The 26,439-nt window shown below is 40.6% G+C and overlaps 2 protein-coding genes across 3 annotated transcripts in view; one reads left to right on the top strand and one right to left on the bottom strand.

The window, feature by feature from the left end:
- Nucleotides 1–7,551, top strand: part of EZR (ezrin) — a 36,038-nt gene extending 28,487 nt beyond the window's left edge. The window contains exons 8-13 of the mRNA XM_056342885.1: nucleotides 2,262–2,425; nucleotides 3,372–3,502; nucleotides 4,207–4,367; nucleotides 4,660–4,752; nucleotides 5,407–5,658; nucleotides 5,975–7,551. Coding sequence (XP_056198860.1) covers nucleotides 2,262–2,425; nucleotides 3,372–3,502; nucleotides 4,207–4,367; nucleotides 4,660–4,752; nucleotides 5,407–5,658; nucleotides 5,975–6,139 — 966 coding nt within the window. The 3' untranslated portion in view covers nucleotides 6,140–7,551. The remainder of the gene's footprint in view (nucleotides 1–2,261; nucleotides 2,426–3,371; nucleotides 3,503–4,206; nucleotides 4,368–4,659; nucleotides 4,753–5,406; nucleotides 5,659–5,974) is intronic.
- SYTL3 (synaptotagmin like 3) overlaps nucleotides 2,622–26,439 on the bottom strand; it is a 38,424-nt gene continuing 14,606 nt past the window's right edge. The window contains exons 7-16 of one of the 2 annotated variants that reach the window (XM_056342883.1): nucleotides 25,866–25,938; nucleotides 22,562–22,686; nucleotides 18,823–18,963; nucleotides 15,896–16,074; nucleotides 14,837–14,939; nucleotides 12,643–12,813; nucleotides 12,333–12,432; nucleotides 11,043–11,151; nucleotides 9,952–10,157; nucleotides 2,622–3,378 (exon numbers count right to left, since the gene is read on the bottom strand). In XM_056342883.1, the coding sequence (XP_056198858.1) occupies nucleotides 3,365–3,378; nucleotides 9,952–10,157; nucleotides 11,043–11,151; nucleotides 12,333–12,432; nucleotides 12,643–12,813; nucleotides 14,837–14,939; nucleotides 15,896–16,074; nucleotides 18,823–18,963; nucleotides 22,562–22,686; nucleotides 25,866–25,938 (1,221 nt within the window). In that variant the 3' untranslated portion in view covers nucleotides 2,622–3,364. Of the gene's footprint in view, nucleotides 3,379–8,532; nucleotides 8,682–9,951; nucleotides 10,158–11,042; nucleotides 11,152–12,332; nucleotides 12,433–12,642; nucleotides 12,814–14,836; nucleotides 14,940–15,895; nucleotides 16,075–18,822; nucleotides 18,964–22,561; nucleotides 22,687–25,865; nucleotides 25,939–26,439 lie in introns of those variants that run through there. The other variant, XM_056342882.1, reaches the window with a different exon arrangement.

The raw sequence follows: 26,439 nt of genomic DNA, 5'->3' as shown, positions 1-26,439 counted from the left end.
TGGATTTGGCAAAGGGTGATTGCTTATAAATCTCTTTAACAGGAAAAGGTCCTCCCAGTAATTTAAAGGATGCTGGTGCACAGTGTGCTGATGCACAGTGTGTTGCAGATAACAGCCTGGGGTTTGGTGGGGAGAAGAGTTTCTTTCTGTCATGTTAGTGAAAGCCAGCAAAACTCCTCAGAGACGGAAAGCTGGTCTGTCAGGCATGCTTTTCTCAATAGTAGAAGAGCCTCTTGGATATGTTGTACACATTATGAAATATCAATCTCCTGTTTACGGATCACAGCTTTCCATCCCATTCCCAACAGTAAATCTGACTGAATTTGAAATGGGAGACTTGCAAGAGGATGACACAGAAAGGTGTTAACATTGAAAAACTCAGTGATGTTTCCTGTCTCTGTGTCAGTTGTCCTTGTCCCTCTGGGTGGTGGTCTGTTTCATGTTGTGCCTGAAAGAAGAATTTATCTGGGTGCTAATTCTGAGCATTCAGGAAGTTGTCTGGGTCTTTTCATGTGCTTGTGTCTCCTTTTTAAAAGGCAAGTGTTATAACTACTGCAAAACATTCAGTCCACCCAAGATGCGATTGCAAGTTGCCCTTTAATTTGGAGGATTCTACGTGTCTGTGTTTAAATGGACACTAATGCAATGGGTAGAGTCCTGTGGCACCTTGGCCAGAATAAACTTTTCAGGTTTTTAGGCCTTTCTGCCTACATACTCCAACATCTTCAGCACATGACCTTTAAAATATCGAGCTGTGAAGCTCCCAGTTGTGTGAGACCAGGGGGAAGGTGGGGATTAGAAAAGAAAAGGGGATTCTTTTGTGTTTTCATGTGAATGTTATGGCCTTAAATGAGAAATGCAACCACAGTCCATGCCTTCGGTATATACTTCCATGTGAATGAACTTGCCTCAGGATAGGACCTGTTTATCACAATTTACACAAAATGTTTTTAAAATTACTTGTCAGAAGCAGGAGGTCAGATGAACAGGTACAGTTAGCAGTGTCGGACCTGTGCAGCTCAGAACGGCTCTGGCATGATTTGGTGGGGGAACACGACTTGCTGCGCTGACAGCCTTGTTTGTGGTCAGTATGGGAATTGGGAAAACACCTTGAAGAAAACGAGGCTTTCTCAGCATTTTCATGTTCATCTTAACAGTACATGGAGAGCTTTTCATCGCTCCTAGTGTGACTTCTGGTTTCCCCAGAGATGGCCACAACTTGTGCTTCTGACCTCAGGCCGTTTAAAAAAATTATCTCTGCTGCCATGCAAGTGTAGAGCCTGTGTGCCCCTTCTCACTTCCACTTCTTCCTAAGTGAGGTGGTCCATAGGAGAGTGAGTGTAAGGAATGGGTACTGGTTTATGGTGGCAGCTTGCCTACGGCTCATATCACAGTCCGCAAAAAAGGCACAAAGTTGCAGTTTGCTCACTGTGTAAGTTCAGACTACACTGTAAACACGTGTGGTTGTGGACTCAGGAAAAATCACCAGGCAGGCAATGAACTTGGTCCTCGGTATCCCCTTCTTAGCAGATCTACTTCTAGAAGATCCAGTCTGGTGTGTAGTTTCTGTAAAAGCCTGGTTATAAGAAGAAAGCTGGGGTTCTTTTTGCTGAACCAGAAATTTTAGAATATCTTTTGTTTTCTTTACTGCCTGCGACCCAATATTCCAAATAGCCCCTATGTTTGGTGGTTCAAGGGGGGGGGGGGGGGCGGAGCTTTCATTTGACACTTTTAATGGCCTAGGAAATGCCACGGAGAGGAAAGAATGATACTGGAAGGTGTTTCTTCTCTTTCTCTGAAAAAACACAGATGATGCCTTGAATATTGATTTAAATAGATCAGAGAATTCTACAAAGTTACTTTAATAGACTGCCATACATTCATGCTTTATCTTTCAGTCACAAGCCCATGCAAATTGAAAAATTAATTACTTAGTCCTAGAGGTCTACGAGTTGCCCAGATGGTTACCTGCAACCCAGAATCTTCTGCAGCATTTCCAAACTCTGCAGTCTCCTTTAAATGGAGATTGTTAATTTTCTCTAAAAGATACTTTTAATAAAAGAGTAACTTGTCAATTCTTTGTAGAGTTTAACTGGAGAATATAAGTAACAACTGTTTTGGCTTCAGATGATATTGGCAGCCCCTGCTGCTATATTTAAGTGGCCTGTGTGTATGTCTTGGTTACAGTGAAATTAGGGGCGAGATGATCTGTTAGCAGTTAGCATGCTTGGAAACCTGACTGTGTGGTGCCTGTCTTCTAGGACTTTGTGTTTTACGCCCCTCGTCTGAGAATTAACAAGAGGATCCTGCAGCTCTGCATGGGTAACCACGAGCTGTACATGCGGCGCAGGAAGCCCGACACCATCGAGGTGCAGCAGATGAAAGCCCAGGCCCGGGAGGAAAAGCACCAGAAACAACTGGAAAGGTGAGCTTGGACACGGACAGCGGAGATGAAGCGGCAGAGATAAACGACACCAAACTGCCAGGGTTCAACCAGCAGCTGTATGTGCAGGGCAGCGGTCAGTGACGTGGGTTTCACTCAAGCAAGGCTGCGAGCTGTGCCACGTTCATGAGGCACGTGTGGCCCTGGAGCTCTGGCTTACGGGGCTGAGCTCGGGCTATCCTGCAGCTGGACTGTGAGCGTTACTGTTCTTGCTTGGACCTGTGACCCTGTAGTCTGCTGTCCTGGTGGCAGTCTTGAGAGCTGCAGGGAGATGTGGAGGTGAGGGCACAGTGGGCTCCTGTGTGGGGCACACACCTGAAGGGGGGTTCTCCTGACTCTGGAGTGTTAGGACCTCATTTATCTCTTGCACCATGGGGTGGCTGGGAGTAAGGGGGAAACCTTCACAGGGAGCATGCGTGAAGAGAGAAGAGGGGACTGGGAGACCTTTCACAGGCAAGGGAAAAGGATAAGCAATCCCACTGGTCTTCTACCACTGGCTGCAGGTTGCTCATGATTCAAGAAATAATGTTGCTTTTCTCCTGTATTTGTGGCTTGTTTGTCTTCATTCCCTCAGTGCTCGTGTTTTTACACCACCTTGAATTTCCCATGACGGAAGTAACAAAGTTAGATCTCTGCTGTGCAGTACAGAGTCCTGGCTTTCTCTCTCTGCATCTAGTAGCTATTTGGCATTCTAAATTTCTGCAGCAGGCAAGAATAATAGAAATGTTTTTATGAAATGTGATATCCGAAACTGAGCAAAACTTTTGACGTGGTGAAGGAGCAGGCGATAGGTATTTCTGTCTTCTGGTTCTTGCTTTGTGGCTGTCACTTCCCACTGAGCTGCCTGGAGAGCTGCCCAGCCAACTTTCTTGCCTGGCTGTAGCTTAGGTCTGACATGAGCTTCAAGTATGAAATCTGTTTCTAACAGGCAACAACTAGAAAATGAAAAGAAGAAGAGGGAGACAATTGAGAAGGAGAAAGAGCAAATGTTGAGGGAGAAGGAGGAGCTGCTGGTGAGGCTACAAGAGTATGAGATGAAGACTCAGAAAGCAGAGAAAGGTGAAGTACTTGTACTGGCTGGCCAGACCATGTGTATTCTGCTCCACGGAACTGTTACATGGGTTGCTGCCTACACCTAGCCTGGATCTGGTGACACTGGGATCTCTTGGCAAGGCTTGCCAATATCTGCCTTTATGGATAAATATACACATGTGCTCATACTGCCAAGATCATCCAAAGTATGAAAGTAGCATAATATCTGCTGATTGTATTTAGGAACTGGAAGGCATGAACTCTGTTTTCCCCTGTTGCCAAGATGGTTTAAGTAGTACAGCCTCTTCCAGCAGAGAGCTGTTCAGCTTTCAAGTACTTTTTACTTAACTCCTAACAGAAAAAAGTACTTTGGGAACAAGTCTTCCCAGTGAAACAGAGGCTTCTGTTTCAATGTACATGAGCAGATTTGAGACGGCAACATCAGGTCCTTGCAGTAAACTGTCAGTGAAAGGCAGCAGGATTGTGTCAGTGCTACAGACTTCAGTGCAAGTTTCTTTCAGAAGTTTTAATTATAATGTGCAGTTGACTACTTCTGAATTCAGTTAGTTGAAGCATTATGCAAAACATTACTTTGAGGTGCACAGTGAAGGGATATTGCAAGCTGGAGTAAAGTGTTTGTCATGATTTCTGCAGTTACCTAAGAGACTGTCTGTAGTCCCTTCACTTTGACCAGGCTTGTGGACCAACCACATTGATCCATCTTTTTCTAGAGCTCTCAGCTCAGATCCAAAGAGCCATTCAGCTGGAGGAGGAAAGGAAACGAGCCCAGGAGGAAGCAGAACGCTTGGAAGCTGATCGTTTGGCTGCTCTGCAGGCCAAGGAAGAGCTGGAGAGACAAACTATGGACCAGATGAAGAGCCAGGAACAGCTGGTAAGACCCAGTCATTTTGAGGATAAGGTATAGAGGCATGTTACTATGAGTAAGGCAACAACTTGTTTCTGGGGAAAAATACGGTGCAGTGAAGTACTAGACCATGTCGTAGCATTAGTGTGATGCTGGTTTCTATCGTGAGCAATCTGCTGTTTTGTTCATAATTTCCGGTTCAGCCTTTATTGCAGTGTAACACTTGCGTCTTTTCTCAGTCAGCAGTGTTTTGTTGTTGTTTGATTTTTTTGTTCGTTTGTTTAAGAGTTCTTAGAATTCTAGTTCTACTATTCAACAGGCTACAGAGCTTGCAGAGTATACAGCCAAGATTGCGCTTCTTGAAGAGGCAAGGAGGCGTAAAGAGAGTGAGGTTGAAGAGTGGCAAATCAGAGTGAGTATCTGCTTTACAATGTTGCTCTGAAGCTCCACACTTGAGCACAACACTTGCCAGTCTTGAGCAGAGTGTGCTGTTGTCAGTGGCTTCCTAGTACCTGGGTCAGGAGAGTTTAATAATTTGATGCACTAAACCCAAAAGTAAACCATGCAAGGCTTGGAGGGCCTGGTGCTCCTGGTGCCCTCTAACTGGCACTGCAGACCGTGTGGGAGGGCGGAACCACAGAAGTGGTGAGAAAGCTGACTGCCTAGTGTGTAACTGCATTAAAAATGCCAACCCGGGAACCTAAGTTCTTGCTGTGTGGAACCCATATCTACAGTCTACAGCTCTTCAAATGGGGAGAACGGGATAAAGGTAACTGTAGCTTTCCACAGAACTAATTTTCCTAGACTGTTTTGTTGGAAGAAGATTGTTTGTTCTGATCCCCTGCACATTACACAGTGGATGATGATAGCATCACCAGCCAAAAAAAAAAAAAAAAGATTGTTCTGTGTAAGACTGTAACACAGTACTGTCAGCTGCAGGGATTTAATTCCCTCTTTCCTGCTTTTCACAGTAAATTGAAAAAACTGGGAATATAAGCATTAAAGCGTTCATTAAGCTGGTTTAAAGCAAGAAATGCATTTACAATATTTTTCACTCTGCCCAAAGGCCAAGGAAGCCCAGGAGGATCTGGTAAAGACAAAGGAGGAGCTACACCTTGTAATGACTGCTCCACCTCCACCTCCACCACCTGTCTACGAGCCACTGAACTACCATGTCCACGATAACTTGCAAGATGAAGGATCCGAGTACTCTGCCTACAGTGCAGAGTTCTCCAGTGAGGGGATCAGGAATGACCGTAACGAGGAGAAACGCATTACTGAAGCAGAAAAGAATGAACGTGTACAGATGCAACTGAGGGTAAGACAATGTTTGGATGAGGCAGAGTAATTGAAATAATCATTCCTGGAAAATAGATAATTTAACCACTTGGTTAAGCACACAACGCATGATAGTTTCTCTTCATTTACAGTTCTTATAGGCAGTTTGAATTAAAGACAAGGTATATAAAGATTACTGTCATTGCTCAGGCTTTGAGATTACTTACATTACCCATACTGTTTATGGAAAGCATATGTTGTACCCATATCACTGGGTCCAGTCATCTGACAACTGTCAGCTCTCACCAAAGAATATTACTGCTATGAGCTGAAACTTAATGTTCTTTATGTTGCAGGCACTGACAGATGAGCTGGCCCAGGCCAGAGATGAAAATAAGAGGACCCACAATGACATCATCCACTCAGAGAACATGCGACAGGGACGTGACAAGTACAAGACGCTGCGGCAGATCCGGCAAGGCAACACCAAGCAAAGAATTGATGAGTTTGAGGCGATGTAATGATGCTTGTACTAAGAAGGCGGGACTGTGGGAAAGGCAGATCTTAAAGCTGTGTTCTTGTTTTGGTTTGGTTTTTTGTTTGTTTTGTTTTGTTTTTTTTTAAATTGTGGTTGGGTTTTGTTTTCTTCCCTGAGGAGGGGTCACTGTATGACACTTAACAAATGTTCTCTAAACCCAGAGGTGTTTGAATCTCCCTTTTATTTCATACCTTCTATTAAATTTGGTACAGTTCAAAACTCATCATACCACTGATCCTGGAAGCTGCTCATGCCTTTGCTTAGTGCCAAAAGGCCTTAAGTCACATCTCTCTTTAAGCAAGATAAATTTTCATAGGCCGTGCTTCTATTTGAAGATATGTGCCCTGTGCAGATGCTGGATTCAGCTTGGTCTAAAAATAAGCAACTGTGGGTGAATTTTGTGCCATATATCTTTGTGTTATTAGCTACAGCATAGTCTCCAACAGCCGAGTAGAAGTCAGGATTTGCAAGCACCTGTATGTGTGTGTGTACATGGATGCATGTCTGTCTGTAAACCCTGGGTTTTTCCCTGTGGTCCTGATGCCCAGGTCCTGTCTGTCCCCCAGCCCCACCATGCACACAGAAGAACTGACAGCACCTCAGAACTACTTAGCGTAGAAGTCAGGCTTTTTCTGGTTGCTGCTCTCAGCTGGAGAAGTACTGCAGTGATGGCTCAGAGACAATGATACCCTCCTCGAGTAAAAGCTAGGCAAGTACTCTGTTGGAATCTCATACACTACTGTGTTTGCATTCCAGCTTCATTACTGATCAGTTATAGTGTAGTATTTATATATATATGTGTGTGTAAAACTTGCAGTACATGGATTGCAATACTAGTTTAAAGGGAAATAGTTTTGCTCTGTATATTTTGTTACTTTTCAGATTTAATAAGACTTGCATCTGTAAAAATGTCTAAACAACACTGTAGTCTGATACAGTGCAGCTGATTATTTGTAAAGATCATTTTTTTACTTAATGAAAACTGTTATATGTACACCTGATCCAATATATACAATTTTACTGCACCTATTTTTCTAACAAATTTTCTAATTTTTTTAAATGTTTGATTTAAAGTTTCAGACTCCAAAGATGAAGGGACTGCTTGTTTATATCACAGTTGTATTCTCTCTAGTGGAGAGCATTTCTGTGACCATTCCTTCCCCTATAATCTCCCCCTTTCCTTGAAAATCTGTTAGAAAGTGAGATACAGTATGTTGTCAGCTCTTCTCTTCCATTTACAACATCTACGCTGCTTTATACTTGACTTGAATCTTGTGTGGTTTTTTTTTTATTGGCAGCAGCAAACATCTAAATAAAAGATCTGCAAAGTAACAAAGGACTTGGACTCAGGTGTTTCTTGTGTGGGGTGTATTTTGTGTAAGGTGTGCTACTGCTCTTTTAGTTCCTGAGCTGAGCATATGAATCCCTGTGACTTTTAACTCTGAAGCCCTTAAAGGCCTCATTGACCTGGAAAGGAAGAAAGGAGAATACTTGCTGTAATGACTTAGAGGTATGTAACAGCAGCACTACTTACAGTTGTATATATTGAAGTTTTGCTGAACATGACACTACATCTGGGGCAAATTGAACTGACACAGTAGCCGGGCCTTAAGCTTGCATCCCCACCAGTTCACGTGAACAAATAACCTTAGCTAAATTATTGTCCTGTGCTGTATATTATATGCATCAGACTTGTTAATACTGTCTTACATTGGCAACTGATAAGAACAATGAATTTCCTACAGCTACACTTGTTCTATTAGCTGTCGCCCCACACTCCTACTGAGGGAGAGCTTAATGTTTAATTGGTTTTTAAGCACCATGATACAGCGCATGCTTGAGAGGCGTATAGCCACAGGCCAAAGCTTTCTAGGGTCATGCAAAATAATAGTGGCACTGTAGATGGTTCTGAAGCAGAGGTGTTAGCAACACCCATCTGCAGCAAGCAGTTAAAGATAAGCTAGTTCTTGGTTCTCTCTGAACACGTGTAAAGTGTCAAGCTCAGAGTGAAAGCATGTAACGTTAAGGTGACAGGTATTTTCTCTAAGAAGTATTCCTCTCTGTGATTAAATTAATTACAGTTCTGCTATGCCCAGAAATGGAAAACTGCATATCATCTGGCTACTGTTGCCTTGTCAGCATAATGTATTTTAAATAGTTAGTCACCCCTGAGGAAACGATACTAACCTTATACTCCGGCTAGAGACACATAACAGAGCCTGAATTTTTGGTGAAGTAAAACCCTCAGAACATCACATGCTGTCAAATGGATAACTCTTCCCAAAAAGCTGGAGTAGGTACTGTTGCAGTGTACCTTTCCCCCCTGAAAGGTATGTGCCACTAGAATACAAAACATCACATGTGGGAAAGGAAAAGTTGTTGTGTGGTAATCTCTTATGATTTAAAGTTTTCCTTATTTGAATGCAGTATGAGTGTGAAGTCCATCCACACGTTTGGGCTGCAGAGCACTTCCTGCCATTGGACCACAGACTGAGAAACAAGGTCTGTAGAGTCAAAAAATTCCTCTGCAAGAAAGCAGAAGTCACAGTTACTTTTCACTTGGCCTTACCCAGCCTCCGGCCCAGCTGACGAGGTAATAACCACCCTGCTTCTCCCACTTCTACAGCAATTTCAGCTGTTCTGTAACTCCCAAGGCATTAATTGCAATAAATTGTAGCTATACTTTTGAAGCATTATTTATGACCTGTTAAACTAGGATCGCTCTCTGAAGAACTCAGCCTACAGCGAAGAAAAAGTTTTTGGTTGTATGACTAAAAGCAGAGGAGCAAGCGTGCACACTAATAATGCCATTCTGCTATTAAGTCCACTGCTTCGGTTCATCTCCAGTGACTTTAATGCTGGGCTTAGGGCTTGGCTAGTCGTCTTCACTCAGAAGCAGGTAGTTCCCACTCTAGCAGAAAGGAAAATGCTGGGAAGCACACTCAAAAGAAGTTCACGAGGAAGCCTGCACAGCATTGAGTTACTACTAGTGGTAATACTCTAAAGTGCATGTTGATACCATAACAAAGTGACTGATCCTCAGTCTTTTTGAGCCTTTCATCTCAAATACTGAAATCAAAGCACTCACTCTCTGGGAGGACAGGGGTGAGAGACTCCACTGAGCAGTGTTCAAGTGACAATGCTTCCCTACTCAACTACCAGTTAAATGGGCCTCTTCAGTGAGCAGAGGCTTTCTCAGGTATTTCCTCAGTCTTGAGAGAGAAAGCTCGCTCTTCTGTCACAGAGCGCAAAACTCAGATGTGCAATAGCCTCTTCTGAGCAAGTTTCTCTATCTCCCACCGATTGGACCAATTTGTAGATGTAAAATAATAAGCACAAACAAAAGCAAGGCTGGAGTCTACTAGAAGTTAGTTCTCATGCTTCCTTTTGATGAGATAGTAGTTGAAATTAGCCACTGCATAGAAAACAACTCAAGGAACAAGTCTTGAAAAACAGATATGGAGCTCTAGATGAGTTAAGTCCACCCAACTTCTCTGTGCCTATCTTAGCATGGCCAGGCTCTGACTCTAAAAGTTACCATGCTAGCAAATGGCTTTTCCTGAAAATTCCTACTGACAGCCTTGAGCTTCTGCACAGACGTGAACTAAAACATGTGCATTGGTTCTTGCAGGATCAAAGCCCAAGACTGCCAAGTTGCTTTAGGACAGGGGCTGGGGCTGTAAGTGTAGGCACATGATAGCAGGTAATAAATAGCACAGTGTAAATAATATTATTTTGAATGTAAACTAAGCGAACTTTTTCCCAAATTACCTTCAATTTTTAGTGATAACTTACTTGCACCAAGCTTGGCTCCTCCTAGGAAATGATCGCTTGAGCTGAAAGTTGACTGGTCCCAGACAGTCAAGTGTAGACATGATTGCTGTAGCTGAGCTGGGGTCACACTATCAAAGACAAACAAGTGCTTCCACTGGGGACAGGCTTCTTTCTTCAAGACAGGAGACTTTTGCTTTACCTCTGCTCGGTCTGGAAGGATAAGACAACTTCCCAAAAACAACGAGAGTTCAGCAAGGTTACTGACTTATCCAGAAAATGGAACATTTGCAATAATCAACTAGGGCCCTTTGGTTTGCCTTAAATAGCAAAAAAGTTCAGCTTAAGTACAAGGTAGAACATGGTACTAGTGTGTTTATTTTGGGACTTGCTCCTTTTCCTGTCTGCCTTCAGTGTGAGTGCAAGTCGGCTTTTCTGGTCTGCTTTTCCTTTGCTGTCACTGACTGCTGAAGGAGTCTTTGCTCCCCCTTCTGATATGCAATGCTGCCTGAAACCTGCCTTTCAGTAGGATGAAATGCTCACCCATTTCACTGAAGACAGTGAAACAGCTTTATGAGATGTTGTCAGTGTACCCCAGTATGACACTTCCAATGGCTTCTGATGCCTGACAGAAGAGTAAAATGATCCTGCATACAGACTACTCAGTGCATTGAAGAAAAACTCAGCCCCTCCTCTTATAAAATATCTAGAATAGAAAGGATAGAAGTTTCCTTTTCAGTGTATCCAAAGCTATATTTAATTCTGCAAAGGCACAGCTGAAAATAGGAACAGAAAGACTATCTTGATTTGGACTTTTATTTTTCTTCTCCTCATATGTAAAAACAGATACTTACACCAGTGAACTCTAAATTTTAATGACATTGGTAAATTCTGAAGTTCCATTCAGGACCCAAAGAGCAGGTGGGACCCACACTGCCCTGGTGAGTGCTGCTGTTGTGCAGACACCCAAATGTCACATTTACAAGGAAGTCTGACTGAGAGTGTGGACAACACCACTTTCACCTGCCAGTCTCCTGATGAAAACATGTTAATACATACATTTGACCAGAATGCGTGTGGCACTTTCTGTTTGAAGTGTTAGGTCTCATACATACCTTTTAATAAATGAGTTTGGCTTTCCAGCAGATCTCAGCATGGGCAAGTTCTTGGCCCCAAATATCATAACCTGAAGCTGGCATTTGGGAACTCCTTGGTCTTTATTTCCTGAAACATGAGCATTTATCACATGAAATAACCAGTTAGCTCAGCTAGATAAGTTAGATGGCTTAAGATGCTGCTATAAGTAAGAAAAAGCCTAAGCAGTGCTACTGGGATAAGGACTCATAGTGCTATATTGGAATCATCTGAAAGACTTTAACTTGCTCGTACAGTGTATGATTCACACACACAAAAAAGCAAGCAATGAGTAGCAGGTTGCTTTGTGACTCCTGTTCCAAAGACAGAGCTTTCTGTTATATTTATGAAAAGTAAACACTGGGCAGTACCCACAGAAGCCTTTCTCTGCAACAAAGCCAGAAGCAGGAGAAACAGCCAAACTTACGGTATGATAATGCTCCTCTGTTACAGCTCTAGTTACAGAGCAGAGACCCAATACACAGGTGTGTATAGGGAGGAAAAATGGAAGAAAGCAAGCTGGTAACTTTGGGGTCATTTGGAAAAGAAAAGGCAATCAAATTAACCTAACAGCTAATTAGATCTTCCTATTGGTCTCTACCTGTTGCTCTGGTCCTGACACAGCATTACCAGAGCTCTGAACCTCTGTGTACCTCACCATGGTCTAGGCAGGTAAGAAAAATGAGGCTGTCCTACCCCTCCCCCCCAAAGTGTTTATTTTACTCCGCCAGCAAGTGCTTGCTCTAACACACCACAGCAGTACTTAAGGTAACTTAAGGTACCTTACAAGTCTTTCATTAATGAAAACCAAATCCTGAGTTTACCTTTTGAACGTAACACCTTCCAAGTGAAACCATCTCTCTAAAATGAGAGCACTGGAGGAAGCCCAGGGTGCCAGTCTGGTACCCTTGCAGCCGTTTCTCTTCCACCTTTTCCCTAAATTGTTGGTCTCTACCTTGGGCAGTAAAACTGCTGCATCACCTCCAGAATAAGGTCTACTGGCAACACCATGACAGGCACAAGCTTGCCAAACAGCTGGATGCATCATACTGCTGCCATTATAATGTGCAGCTTTTGTTGGCATTAAAAACTAAAAGATGAAGTTGGAAAACGTTTGGATTTTAATCAATTTCAAATATAATACACCACAAACTACCATTTGCAGGAGCTGTTATGAACCCCATAGAGGAATTTTATATGGACACATTGTTCTTCATTGACCTCAACTGTTTTCTAGCCAAGGAATTCACGTATGCTGAAAGATTTTATACCTTCAAACTGGAAATTGTTATACTGCGCTGGTACCGACAGTCTTGCAGACACAAGGAGTTCACCACTGTACTGAATAAGATCAACCTCAGGCTTTTCAAGCTGAAGAAAGGGACATACAGAAATCTGTGTTACTGCAATCATTCTGTTTCACATCTTTCTCACAGCTTATTTATGTTTGCAGCATGTCTTACTAATATGGGCTGGATTGACAGCATTTTTCTCTCAACGATCTCAGAAGGGTGAACTTTTTCATAGCTTTCACTCCATCTTGCTCTTAAGATACAACTAAGCACAAAAACTAAGAATCACCTTGGGTTTGAGCTGGTACCAGTTGAACAACTGCATCGAGTTCTCTTCAAAATTCCACGCTGCCAGTGAAATCACCACTTCCCCCAAAAATACTCTGTATTTGAATGCTCCTGCATGCCAGACAGAGACCTGCAGTTGCCGACTTCCCAGCTGGGAGTATTCAATCTTGTACTAGAAAGATAAACAGCATTTACAAAGCAATACAGGATGAATGTGGGCCAATGCTCATAACCTGCTCAAAGGAAGCCTGGCCGCAGCATGGCTGAAGGCACCTGGATGCAGACAGAACCATGTTGTCTGAATTTGCTTTGCAATCTACATATTACCCCACTACTTAAACGCTAAAGTAATGCTCATCTAAATATGAAATAACATTCCGGGAATACCTTGACCTGCCTTACTAAAAATTTTGATTATTAATTCAGAACTTTATAAATTCTTGACCATTTTTGCTGGTGGTTTTTTATATTTTTGTTTTACACTCCCCCCAGAATTTGGCTGCTCTGGAGGCCAGTTCAAGATTAAGACACCTAACAAAGCTGCTAAAACTTCCATTGTGGTCAGTGGACATTACTCAGTGCAGTCAGTCAGGGCAAGGCAGTCATTCACCTGACCACTAATTAAAGCCTTGATCCACTCCCAAAACATAGTTAGAGCCCTCTGAGACATTTTTGGGTATCTAATGTACCCACATGAGACTGGCAAATGTGACAGCCTCCCTACAGGTCACCTGCACCCACCTGGACTGAAAGCTGGAGGCAATGGCATGGACGAGGACATCACTACCCACGTTTAAGCTGCTGAATCACCCTGGGCTCCAGTGATTCCAAGAGCATTTACACATCTCTCATGCATGCAGCTATCTAAATATACGTGCCTTAATTTGCAGCTGAATCCTACTGAGCTGGAGCTCAGTGTCACTATGTAGTTTACCTGCACTAGCACTATGCTCTTTTGACCATTTCTGCTACCCTGGATAAACTAATAATTAAATGAATTTAAAAGATTTCTAACTAAAACTACCTTTACCGTTCATGCAGCAAGTTCAGGCATGGCTCTCACTCTCGCTTTATCAGTTCTGCATGACTCTGGCACCAGAAAGGGCACTATAACATTGGGACCAATTATTCCATCTGCAAGGGTTTTTTCCTCCCAACTTAAACCCTATATACAAACTTTGGGCTGTATATGAGAATTACATACATTACATAAATCTTTTTTGTTGTTATCTAATTTTAACGATGGTCTTTTCAAACATTTTGCCTATTTCCCTCACTCCAAATTCCTAATGTTCATACACACCAAGTGATGGGGGTAACAGTGAAACTTTTGAGTAGTTCAAGGAGCAACTGTGCAAGTTTGTCCCTCCATTAACTTCGTTTCAAGTCTCTTCCAAGATAACATATTACCGAAGAACTCATCATCTTACGTGCTACTGCAACTCGCTATGCACACAAAAAATAAGTTTGTAGCAATCTGAGTACAAAACTGGAGCTGGGAACAACCAAACTAATCCAGCCTCTCCCAGACGATGGTACTCAGCTTCAGCTTCACATTTCATTAGGTGTATCTGAGGTGAGAATAAGGGCTCCTATTTTCTACACACAGTTCTTACAAGGATGCAAGAAGTAATATTGCAAGGCATTAAGGAATTAAAAACATAACTACTGTTCTCTGGTGGGATTATTAATGTTTGAAATTGGACACTACAAAGATGGCCTGGCATCAGTTGCCCAGGGAAAAGGAAGCAGACAACATTTCAAAGGTGGTGGAACTGAGTTAGCATTCAGCTAACTGCAGAGAGACACTCCAGTGGCACTGACAAAAGGAGCATCAGTTGAAAGGGACACTTGTGTAAAATACTAACTGCTCTGCAATACACCTAGCTCCTGAATGTACAAAAAAATGTGTCTATACTTTGCTTTTGTCACATGGTAACAACACTGGAATTCACTAAAAGTGTTTTCATGGACAAAGGCAGACTCTTCCAATGGTTTGCAATTTACTACTGTAATTCCAAAAGCATTTTCTCTTATTTGAACTGAAAAACATGTTTTTTTTTTAAAAAAATTTGTTGTCAGTGACTTCTAGATTTGCTCCATCAGGACAGCTCTGAACTTGCAGAATTGCACATTACAAAAGAGGACATTACCATGGAAAAGCACACTTTGCAGCACACAACTGAAAATGGTACCTTCAAAGTCTCATTGAATTCTGGATCCACTGTGCTCTTTTTGACAGCCGTCTTCCGCTTACTCCGAGGAGATTTATCGGGAAGTAAATAAACCTTAACATACCTTGTAGAAAGAGAGAAGGATATAGGGAAAGTCACCAGAAAGGAGGGGAGGTGGGGGACAGGGCAGGGGGAACATCAGGGAGGTCAGGAATAAAAGTAATCAAATTGAGAAGAAAAATTAATTAGATGAGAGTTTTTTCTTAATTCTTAAACAATTTTATTGACTTTGTAATTTTCCAAGCAATAAAATGGCAAATTGTGGTTTATATCTTTTCTCAATAAAAGCAGACAGACTATAAGGATCCCTGTATATCATTCAGCTAATGTGTTTCAATTCTATTCTAATTGGGAAAGGATTAGGATCTGAATAGGAATCTTTCATTTTCATGCTCTTGGCCTCTGATAAAATCACTACCAAAGAAGTCACCCTGTCAGCTGTAGTAACAGTTTTATGATGACAACAAACAGCATATAATGTGCTCAAATAAAAAAACAAATCCAAAATCAACTTTAGGATCATTGCTGCTTGTTAATGAAGAAAATATCTTATCTTTATATCACCAAGTACCATGTAGCAAAAAAAAAAAAGGTATAATCATGCAAATAGTATATAATAATTTGTAAATCTTACAAGTGCTAATTGTTATAATAGCCACTACAGTGAAAGTGGAAGATTGTTTAAAGTGCTGAAAGTTGCCCTAACACTGATTCAAGGAAAACCAGTAAAAAAATTTCTGCAAGCTGAGTTGGACCACTATCAAGTACCAATACATTCCTACTCAAAGTTCCTCATGTGTAGGTCATGTGAACATTAATACTTAAATATTCCCTTTCATGTGAGTTCAGTGGGCTGTATTTGCATTATGGCTTCAAAACTAAGGAGTATTACCAATAGAGAGTGCTTGCTCGCAGCTTGGCAAGGAAAGGAGTGATCATACATCAATCGATTATGTATCTTAAAGCAAGAATATTTTCCTTATTTTTTTTTTCTATTCTCAGTCTCTACAAAATACTTACGGGTTACACTTTTTCTTCTTCTCTTCTCCATAAGCCAGGTTCTTGCATTCCTTGATGCAAATTTCTAAGATGCAAGCTTTGAAGATGTATCTTATGGCAAACTCTATTTCTCCTGTGACATTAGTCTTGCCAAAATTGCCAGTCTCAGTGCAAGTGCTGTTAAGACTATACAAACTCCCCTAAGAAAAGACAAATGTTTGGGGAAAGTAGCTTCAGATCAAACAGGACAAAGCATTTATTTCCCTCAGAGGTCAGTATCTTTACAGACATGCCTGCAGAGCTACTGTAAATCATGAAAATTTATGGTAACCTGTATAAAACATTCTGTTGCTTCCATAACAGCTGTGAAAATCATGACTGCAATTGCAACTACTGCTTTGCCTTCTTCTTTTCAGTAAGCTCTCTAGGCTAAGAAAATGCTTTCTTAGGTAGCTTCTAGATCTAGAGACTGTCTCTGAATAAAACTGCCATGTGGCTTCCCATGAGAAAAACAAGGTAAGTGTCTGAAAGGGGAAGAGTGAAAAAACCCCTCTGAAATCTGAGAACACACAAAACATTGAACTAGACTGCTTTTAATACACTGCCAAGACATTTGGGTTCTACCATGTATTACAGGAACCGAAAGTGGCCTTGCACATCCAGTAAATATTCTACAAGATGCCCCAATTCCTTACAAAAATTACATACTCCATAGCGGAGCAGTCTGTTCAGGAAAGATTAAAATACAAAGGCATCCAGTTGACATAAGCTGGTGCATAAAGAAGGTGTTTCCTAACTCGCCTTAGCCATTTTGTTCTCCTTTCATCTACTTCTGCCTATGGAGCAAAGGTTGGACGCTGTCCATCCACATATATAAACAGCAACTCTATCTAGCATTTACAGAGGCCATAAAACTGCAATGAAGGAAAAAACTCTTAATTCTTCCTGTGGCCCAGCACAGACATGTAACTTTATGGTACTATCTAGCCTTCACTGTAACAAACTGTCAACTCAATCAAAATAGTTTGGTCTGCATTAATTTATAAAGATATTCTTCAAGGTGAGCCCTAGAAACTTACATAGCATATGTCACGAAGACACAATTATGATTAATCTCACAGCAACACTGCCCTAGATTGCTAAGATACCTTTGTCAGATCACCCCTCCCTCTGAAAATAAACACCAGCCCACACAGGACTGGTTAACCCAGGAGTTCTGCATTGCACAACCCAGCAGTTAAGAGTGCAGAGCAGTGTTTGTAAGATCGTATCTCTCTTCCATGCAGATGATGTTCTTCGCTTGAGCAGCTTGCCAAATATTCATTTTAAAATTCATACCAACAGCTCAATTAATTCAAGAAGTTATCTATCTTACAAGCTCTAAGTAACATACAAACTTGACAAAAGAAGGGTCAGACTGCTTACTGAGGAAGTCACAACAAGCATTGGGATTGTCCTGACCTGACGCTTGTTGTGTGCAACCTTGCTCCCTCCACGAGGTGTGTATCAGTGTAATCCATTTCCCTGCAGCTTTGTTCAGCTCTGCTCTTTCACTCACTGATATATTTTTATTCATCTGACCACAAAATGCTTATTTTCCACCAAAATCCTTCATGACAAAGGAATGCAAACAGATTTTTTGTCTTAGGTCATATGTGCTCAAAAAAGTTCTGCAAAAGTCCCTCATATTTCTTCCACAGAACCTCTTATTTGTTTAGAGAGGCTGCATAGGTGTTCTGATTAATGATGTTTGGACTATAAATACATGTGTCTCCCACCTGATCAGGAGTCACACTGATTCAATGCAGAAATCGTTCAGAAATCGTTCATCGTTTTCATTCAGTGAACTAGGGTTTAGCAATGACTTCATGGATCACACTCTGGCTGGCATGACTGGAAGCAATGCCATCTGGTTTTTTGAAAGACACATTTTCATGAAGCAGTCATCAACATCCAACACTTACCCACAAAGGAAATTTTAATGGTACTTGATCTTTCCCTTTGTAAGATAGAAAATGTTTCAGTTTTAAGCCTGGGCTGTTTAGAGCCCAGTTCAGACGGTTCTCATTAGAAACACAAATGTCATCCAAAACTGTTATCCATTTGTCAGTTTAACATCTCAGACTCCACAACGTGGTAAATGACAGAGAGCACCAAGGTCCTTGTGTGTGTTTATACTTCTCTGCAAAGTGAGCAGGCTGATTTGATTCCCTAAAAGTCATTTTAGTTCCCTTCTTTACAACATCAACCATGGATTCTTTGGACACTTCACCCCGCCTAACCTCATCACTAATACATAAAAATTAGCTTCCACAGTTAATCACAGAAGCTTTAAAGCATGTGCTGAACTAATTCATAACTGGCTTCCTCCTCTCTCATTTGCAAAATACCATCCATCAGTCAATGATTCAGTGCCATCCCCTAAACCTGTGAACTGCTCCCCTGGCTTCCATCACTGTCAGCTTCCTTTTCATCCGCTGACACTCTGACATTTGATTTTCCACTGACATTTCCATTACCACAGTTCTTGCAGAATAACAAAACCCTTCTGCTAAATAAAGTTTTAAGAGAAAAAACTAGCTACTAGGTTAGAAAGAGCCATGTTCCATGATCCCAACCCTAACATAAAATAGGAAGAATGTTAGTTGCATTTGCAAAATTCAGAGGAAGCTGATCTATCCGTTATTCATTATTAATGGATCTATCCATCTATCAATTATCCATTATTAATTTGATTGGGCTTATGCTGCAAAAAGTTCACTGCAAAAAGTGTTACTATGAGGACTGTGCTAAGGGTAGTCAGACTTTCATCAGATACAAACCTAAGTAAAATTCTTCCTTCATTTCATAATATAACCCAAAATACGTGAACATTTTGCACAAGATCTTAGCTTTTATGTATGTTCCCATTAAGCACCTGCTCTGTTGTGCTTCACCCTTTAACTTACATGTTTTCTGCCATCACAGAAAACTGCGTCACTTGTGGGACTGGTTGGTATGTCTTCCTCCTTGCAATTCCTTTTGGTCAGAATTTCACTGTCATTTTGGGCCCCAGCGATGAGCTGCTGAAGACTGGGTGTACTTTTAATCTGTAAGAAATTTATCAAGTAATTTTTTTTATACTGAAGAAAAAAGCATTGATTCCCTCAGGAATGCTATCGGAAGAAAAATCAGTAGCAAATCGCTACAATTCACTCTGATCAATGCCACATAGCTGGCTTGCTTTCAAAGGCAATGTAGTAACTTCATTAGATGTTGATTTACAACTCTTTCATCCCAGCTAGAAGTACATTCATTGTATTCGTAATTTTCTAAAATCAACAAACCACTACCTAACCTAAGGATCACCACCACAGCAACTACTAACAACAGCCTACTAATAACACACCAAAAGTAGCAATATGCTAATAAAAGCCTTATTAGCCTTTAACAAAACAGTAATTTTGGAAGAAAAAAACCCTCTTGCCTCTAGGAAATTAAAAATAGTACTTTGCAATATGCATGACACATGCCCATGTCTACCCATGCAAGAATGAACGTAATGAAAATAGAAACAGACTCACAAGTTCTTGTTTAGCTCTACTTACAGGAAAAGCTTAAATTTCTGAGGTGCTCTTGACTTTGCTTTAACTAAGTCCATTCACCTTTCCCATTTTCCCAAGAAAACCCTGATAATTTGTGAAAAATTATGATATATAGTAACAAAACTCCTTGAGCTTTACCTTCAGCCACCTCTGTTACCAATAACAATAGAATGAAGTGCCAAAAGACTAATACAGATGGCTAGAAATATGCTGAAAATAGATTTTAGCTCATTCTGGCATGCAGCTACCCCAGAGAATACAATCTATGAGAAGTACGTTCACAGTTCAATGAATAGGAAAAGAGTGAGGTAAAAAAATTTAGGTGATTAGGATCTAAGAAAATAATTTCTTTAAAAAAAGTATAACAGGGATTACCTGAAAGACTAGAAAGAATATAGTGTAACTGAATCGACAAAAAGGATTGGGCCTTATTTGCATAAAAGGAACAGGTAATATATCTTTAACAAACCTGGGAACCCCTCCTACACAATCAGCAGAAAGCACTAAAGAATGAGGACAACAGAGGAGATAATATATTGAGATTACTTCTGAAAAAACAGGATGTGCAAAATCCAAACCAGTATGCTGTTATGCATTTAGAATATAGCCACCAAAAACCCCCAAACAAAACCAAAACATCATGTTTCTCAGCAGAGAAATTGTCCCCTGCATTAGAAAAAACTGAAACACCACCAATTTCACTTGCTAACCAACATAACCTACTACACAATGAATTTTAGCTTCTACTTGGATCATAAAGACTTCTCTATTGTGTTAAACAGAACAGAAGTGATTGACAAGGCAACATAACTACCAGTGCTAAACTTCACATCAGGTCACATAAGCAAGACTCCCACCTAGCCCTGCAGCAGCATGCATCTGCTGTCACAAGAGGGGTAACACACAGCTACCAATGCACCGCAGACAGCTTCCAAAGCTTCATGTGTCTGCTTGTTCCCCCAGTAAGGCAGGTATAGTTGCAGTTCCTTTAATGAACTTAAGAGATTCTGATGGTGAAAGGCCCTAGAAAACACGATTCAATTAATTTCCTAAGTCCAGATTTTACGTTGGCTGGTAGTTCTTGCCATTGGATTGTTTTTTCACTACCACTGAAGTTAAACACAATCTCTTTCAAACTTAATCTGAAGAAATCAAGCTCTGAACATATCACAAACTTGGAAAACTTGCTCAAGAAACAGACAGTGCTCTTGAGAATAAAGTGGTGCCCCAGTCTTATACCCTGGCACATTCAAAATGGCAGTTACACCTATTACTTCCCAGTCATTCCTAGGAGAAAAATGTACACTTTCTAGGGGAACAAATAATGTTTTGATTCATTCTCCAAAAATGAAAGCTCTTTCTGGGGTGGAAATCACAAGTAAGATTTCTACTTCATATTTTGTTATAATTGTGAGTAATTAGTTGGTTTGCAAGCGTAATTTAAAACAGGTTCTGTCCCTAAACTTAAGCCATAGTTCTAGTAAGGATGTAAACAGCTACCTTTATTTAAAGAAAGAAAAAAAAGATGGAAAAGAAAAAAATAAATGGAAGAATAATGCAATAGTGCCATTGACATTAATAGAGATTAAAAATAACTTTTAAGATCACAGTAAAGATACATTAAGTCATCATATAAATGCAAGGACAGACAAGTAAAATTTCTTTCAATATTAAAACAACCTAAATGGCTAAGATGACTTTTACAAGAAAAAGGTATCAACAGCAATTCTAGCAAAACTAAAATTCTAGCTTAAATATAGTCTAATTGGTTTGAATGAAACAAAAGCTTCCTGACTCAGAGAAATAGTACTCTGACACACAAACAGCATTGAAACCTATCTTTCAAAATCTGTAACGGAAATGGTAGACATAAATTAAGTCCTAAATCTTTAAATGGGCTATTAAACCCACACACAAATAATTTGGAATCTCCTACTAATATATTTCTAAAAGCCAAAGAATCCATATCCATCTTTTAAACATGACAGGCTATGTGTGATCAGCATTTAACGAAGCATAGTTTAAGTTCATATCACCTCCAACTTGATGTTTTCCAATGCATTAGAAGAGCAGTGTTCTGCCACTGGAATAAAGTCACACTGAAGTGTGGTTTGCCACAATCAAAGCAGCACTCAGGTAGTTAATAATTGTTGCCATATAATATAATTGCATACAAAAATACCAGAACTAATTTTCCAGAGTTTACAGACCCTTCTGGGCCAATTTAAACCACTAGCCCATGTGGTCTGACATCCTGTTTCTTCCACTTATCAACACCTAACGCTTCAGAGGAAAGTGACAAGTGTGCACCAAGGGAGCTGTGAGTAATATTTGCCATGAGGTCTGGCCCGAAGCAAAAGCTTTTCTCAGCATCTAATTCAGGCACTTAGCAGACCACATTTACCTCATTCAGATGAACAAGGAGATTCAGTAAGTACACATTATGTGGAAAATTGAGTACGGACAAAGTTCTGTCACTTGAGAGGTAAAAGTGTACAAAACAAAATCTTCTGTGTAACTGTACAGCAGATGCGTGACATCATCTTCAGTCCTGCTGGATTTTTGTCAAACTCCTCAGGAAAACACTGAAAGCTAGAGACTGTAACCAAAGCAAAAGGAAAAGGGAAATTGCCCAACAACTAACAGCAGTCAGCGTTTTCTTTTTCCCAAATTAAAAAGTGCTCAGAAAGCATCAGGATGGGTTTTGGATGGTCATAGCTTGGTTCAGCAGTAAGAGGGGCAGGAGGAGAACAAGAGACAGAGCACCTCCCTGCAGCCCAACAATCACAAAGAGCAGACATCAATCAGCCTCAAGAGAGCCTGTGAGTGCCTGAGAGCCAAACAACCCATCCTCTCTCTCCCTGTGTGAGGGTCTTTGTAAAATCTCAGTCTAACATTCCAGCTCTGAGCTGAGATCAAGTGTGCAGACTCAGTCAAAAACTTCGTGAGGAATCAGGCTTCTGGCCAGGGTCAGTGAACATCAGCTAAGCACTGCCTGTATAATAAAAGTAAAATTCCACTGTGTAAGTCATTAGTCTTACAAATATATTCCGTTCCTGAAACAGCCCTTAGAGTTAGAGACTGTGTATAACAACATGGATACCCTGCTTGTAACATTGATGGCAGTGTCAGACTGGCTCCTTCTTTGCTTCCTTCTTTCCATGCTCTGCCCATAATCTGTGGTTAGAAGACGTCTGTCAGCCATATCATTCTGGGATTTAGAGATCTCTGAAGTGAAAATAAAGAGAGAAGTCACCATAATAAACATTGAGAGCAATCCTGTAGATTTATAGGTTAATTCTGTAGCTTTCAAACTTTCATCCTGCAATTTTAGTATTGATCTCCTAAGAGTAAGAAACAGATGGGAAGGCAAGTGCTTGTCCCATTTTGTATAATTATATTTTGCCTACCTGAATCTTTCCTGCCTTTTCAACTGGAAATTACGCTCCTTGCTTCTTATCATTATAGCTGCTGCAAGGAATTGTGTGGTAGCTACTACAGTCCCTATATACAGTTTGATTTGTAAAGCAGTTTGGTTTGTTTCAGGGTAAAAGCAAGATCATTCTAACAACACAGTGACACAACAGTGGAAATTATAAAGCAAAACATATTGGAAAATACTTAGAAATTTATACAAAATATGGATGAAAGGAGAGCTATTACATACTCTGGTCCCAAATCACATATAATTTTAAGAATATGAGTAGCCCTCACCGACTCCAATAACATCACTCATATGGATAAGCTATGTCCATACTTAAGTACTTTATTGAATTAGCACTTCAGTAACATCTAGTTTATTGTCAAATAAATCTATAGGGCAACTGGACATTTAGTGAACCACTTTTTGCTTCTTATTCCTCAGGATACAGCCAGAATTTCACTTAAAGGAAAGGGCAGCACTTATCCATGATTTCTGAAGTTGAAAACTAGTAGGCTTAGCAGCAGACACTTTGTTGTAAGTCCTAGTCTCTCATGAAGAATTAATGACTTTTAAGTGGTACATGAAATAGCTATCATATGTTTAATTCATACAGAAGAAATAAATATTTCTCTCACAACATCAGCCTCTGTGGAGGAACCTCAGACAGCAGACAGTATGTCATTATGGTATTCAAAAACAATGGCACTCTAAAGTGTGATTTTTAAAGCCACTTTGGGTTAGTTTTGTTATTAGCAGCAATTGGTCCTCAGATGTTTACCGTACTCTATGTACACCATTAAGACATCATGTGATATATTGACAGGCAGGCTCAATTAAGTCATCTCTGGCTGTAAATGAAACCATGTTTTTAAAACACACAGTGAAATCAGAGATCATAGAAGAGACTGGAGTAAGAAATCTAAAGGAGCAGATAAAATCTGAGTAGCTTGACCAGCAGTAGAAGCAGAAACACAAGCTTGCCTCACACCCTCTTAAAATGAACAGGTTACTGTGAGGAAAAAAAATGATTGTTTGTTCAGTTTTCATATCTATTCCTCCTTTGGCTTCTCTACCCAAATGGTCAGTAAGATGGATGCTATCTCCAGTGCCAAGGGTGATTTCGCACTGCAAATAAAACTACAACCAGCAACTCATTTTATATTCACCAAATGGTAACCATTGGATTATAATCTCCTGTTGCTGCCAAACCACGCTGGAACAGGAGGTAACAGCATAACGAGCAGATAGCACAATGGTGGCATTGTGCTGCACGCGCTAATCCTTTGTTCCCACTGCTCTCAGACACACACACTCACTGGCTCCAGTGATAGAATCAGAGGCATAACAAGGTTCTCCGGGTTTATTTACTGCAATACACAGGAGCTGGGTGTACAAAATACCTCTGCGAACGAGGACACTTTCATCTAGATAAGATACTAAGTACTAACTTTAGACACTCCTGACCGAAAGCATTAATCAGCACAGTACCAGGTTTCATTAAGAGGCCACACTGTCTGAAAGAGCTCTTTCCTTAAGTCGAGGAGCCCCAGTCTTTTTCTCTGTAAGACTTCCTATACTTTTTAATTATGGACTTCAGTGAGTGCAACAGCCTGTTATTTTCTCACAAATTAAAAGGTTCTACCCTGAGGATGATATGACAGCACCTGAGTGGGGTTTCATCTGAACTGAACAGCTTGATGTCAATCCCCCTCTGCAACCACTGCTCTTCCCTCCTTAACCCCTGGCTCCTGGCCACACGGCACAGCACCCTCTGTTGTGCAGGCTCCAACATATATACCCTACCTTGAGCCAATTTAACTCACTAAACCAGCAGAAAAGTACCTATGTGTTTTGTCTGGGTTAATGTTCTGCCTTTTTAATTAGCTAAATCAGTTTCCAGAGGGGTCCAGAAACACAGGTGCTAATTCAAGGTGAGCGATGGCAGCATAAGGCCAGAAATAGAGCAAGAAGACAGACCAGGGGGAAATAGGACCTTCCTTTTGGTAGCAGTGAACCATTAAATTAGCTTGCATAGCTTTAACATGTGTTCACACAGACGGAACATTAAATTTGTCTAGTTAAAGGAAAGCAGGCCTTTAGGATGGGTGGAAGAAGTTAGAGGAAAGACCAAACAAGAGCTAAGACAAGAGTTAGGGGGAAAGGCAGAAAGGCACTAAAGCCAAATTTATTCAGGTCTAATCTCACATTTGGGATTGTCTAAAACGAAGCTAGTAAGAAAACACTAAGGCTTATTCAAATACATGCAAATCTGCAACCCCCTGTAATCTTCATAAGGCTCAGAAGCTGTTTTCCTCTGGACACTGATGCCTTTAATTTGCTCTTCACAAAGGCTGGCTGTTCTCAGTGTAGTTAGCCTCAGAGACACATACACAACCTGCACCCTAAAGAACAGCAGGCAGCGTAAGTGCACGGAAGGAATCAAAAGTACCAGAATGAAAGAAGAGTTGTTAGGACTGGCTGGCTTTTAGAAGTATGCACTGAAAGAAACCACATAACTAGACAGACTGAGAAAGAGGAAGGAAGTCCTCTTGAAAATTGCCAGTGAATGAAAATATTAAACTCTATTTTCATTACATGATAGATTCTTTGACAGGGTCAGTTGGGGTTCAGTGAGATAACACAAAGATCACTACAGCAGAAAGTGGTTATTACTCTGTGCTAACATGAAGTAAGTATACTGCATCTGAACACCCAGTACATTTAAAGATAACATCATACATTCTTTTCACATCTCTACAAGAAAGGCATTCTGGGTTGGTATCATCAGCTTGTTAAACTAGCAGAATACTGAAGAATTAGGCTTACTGTATTATTTTTCAGGTTGGCTCAGTCTTGGCATTAGTCATTTCAGCCATTACTTAATACCCTTTTTAAATAACTATTTTTGGCCAACAATTTGGCCGAAAGTTTGAAACATCTGACTACATTACTCTAGAATGACAAAGCAGTGAAAGCAACTTACTTTTTATATGTGTTGTGAGAGATAAAAACAAGTTTTCCACAGATTTATTAAAACTTTTAGACTGTCCGAGTTCCTGCAAACAGGAGATGCCAAGAGTAAGAAAACACAAAATATTTGCTGTTTGTAAGTTTCCACGATCAGACATCTACAGACCACATAACAATCAGATGGTAAGGCCGCAGCCCTTTGCTCACTTCTGTAGACAAATGCATCTGAGGACATGTTGACATGGTTGAAAACTGTCACAACTGATGTATGAAGATGGAAAATGATCTTTTCAGTTCCACGCTTTTCGATATATAAGTAGAACTCCTTGTAGGAAGATCACACAGCAATTTCATAAGTACAACTAATTACATCACTGATTTGCTGTAATGTAATTAATACTTCAAGTAGGAAAGACCTATCTATTACAGATGCTCCCGTGGCTCTGAATCAGTCTCCAGGTATACACATATTAGAATGTTTACAGAATTGCAGTGGGCTTCAAAACCAGGGCCTTATGACCCCATACAGAATGAACTGAAAGAGTAACGTAGTGTGATTTTGATTAGTTCTGAGCCATATCCTATTA

Source organism: Falco biarmicus, chromosome 6, assembly GCF_023638135.1.
Source record: "Falco biarmicus isolate bFalBia1 chromosome 6, bFalBia1.pri, whole genome shotgun sequence".
Lineage (NCBI taxonomy): Eukaryota > Metazoa > Chordata > Aves > Falconiformes > Falconidae > Falco > Falco biarmicus.
The sequence above is the reverse complement of the archived record's forward strand: the minus strand, read 5'-3'. Positions and strand labels throughout refer to the sequence as shown.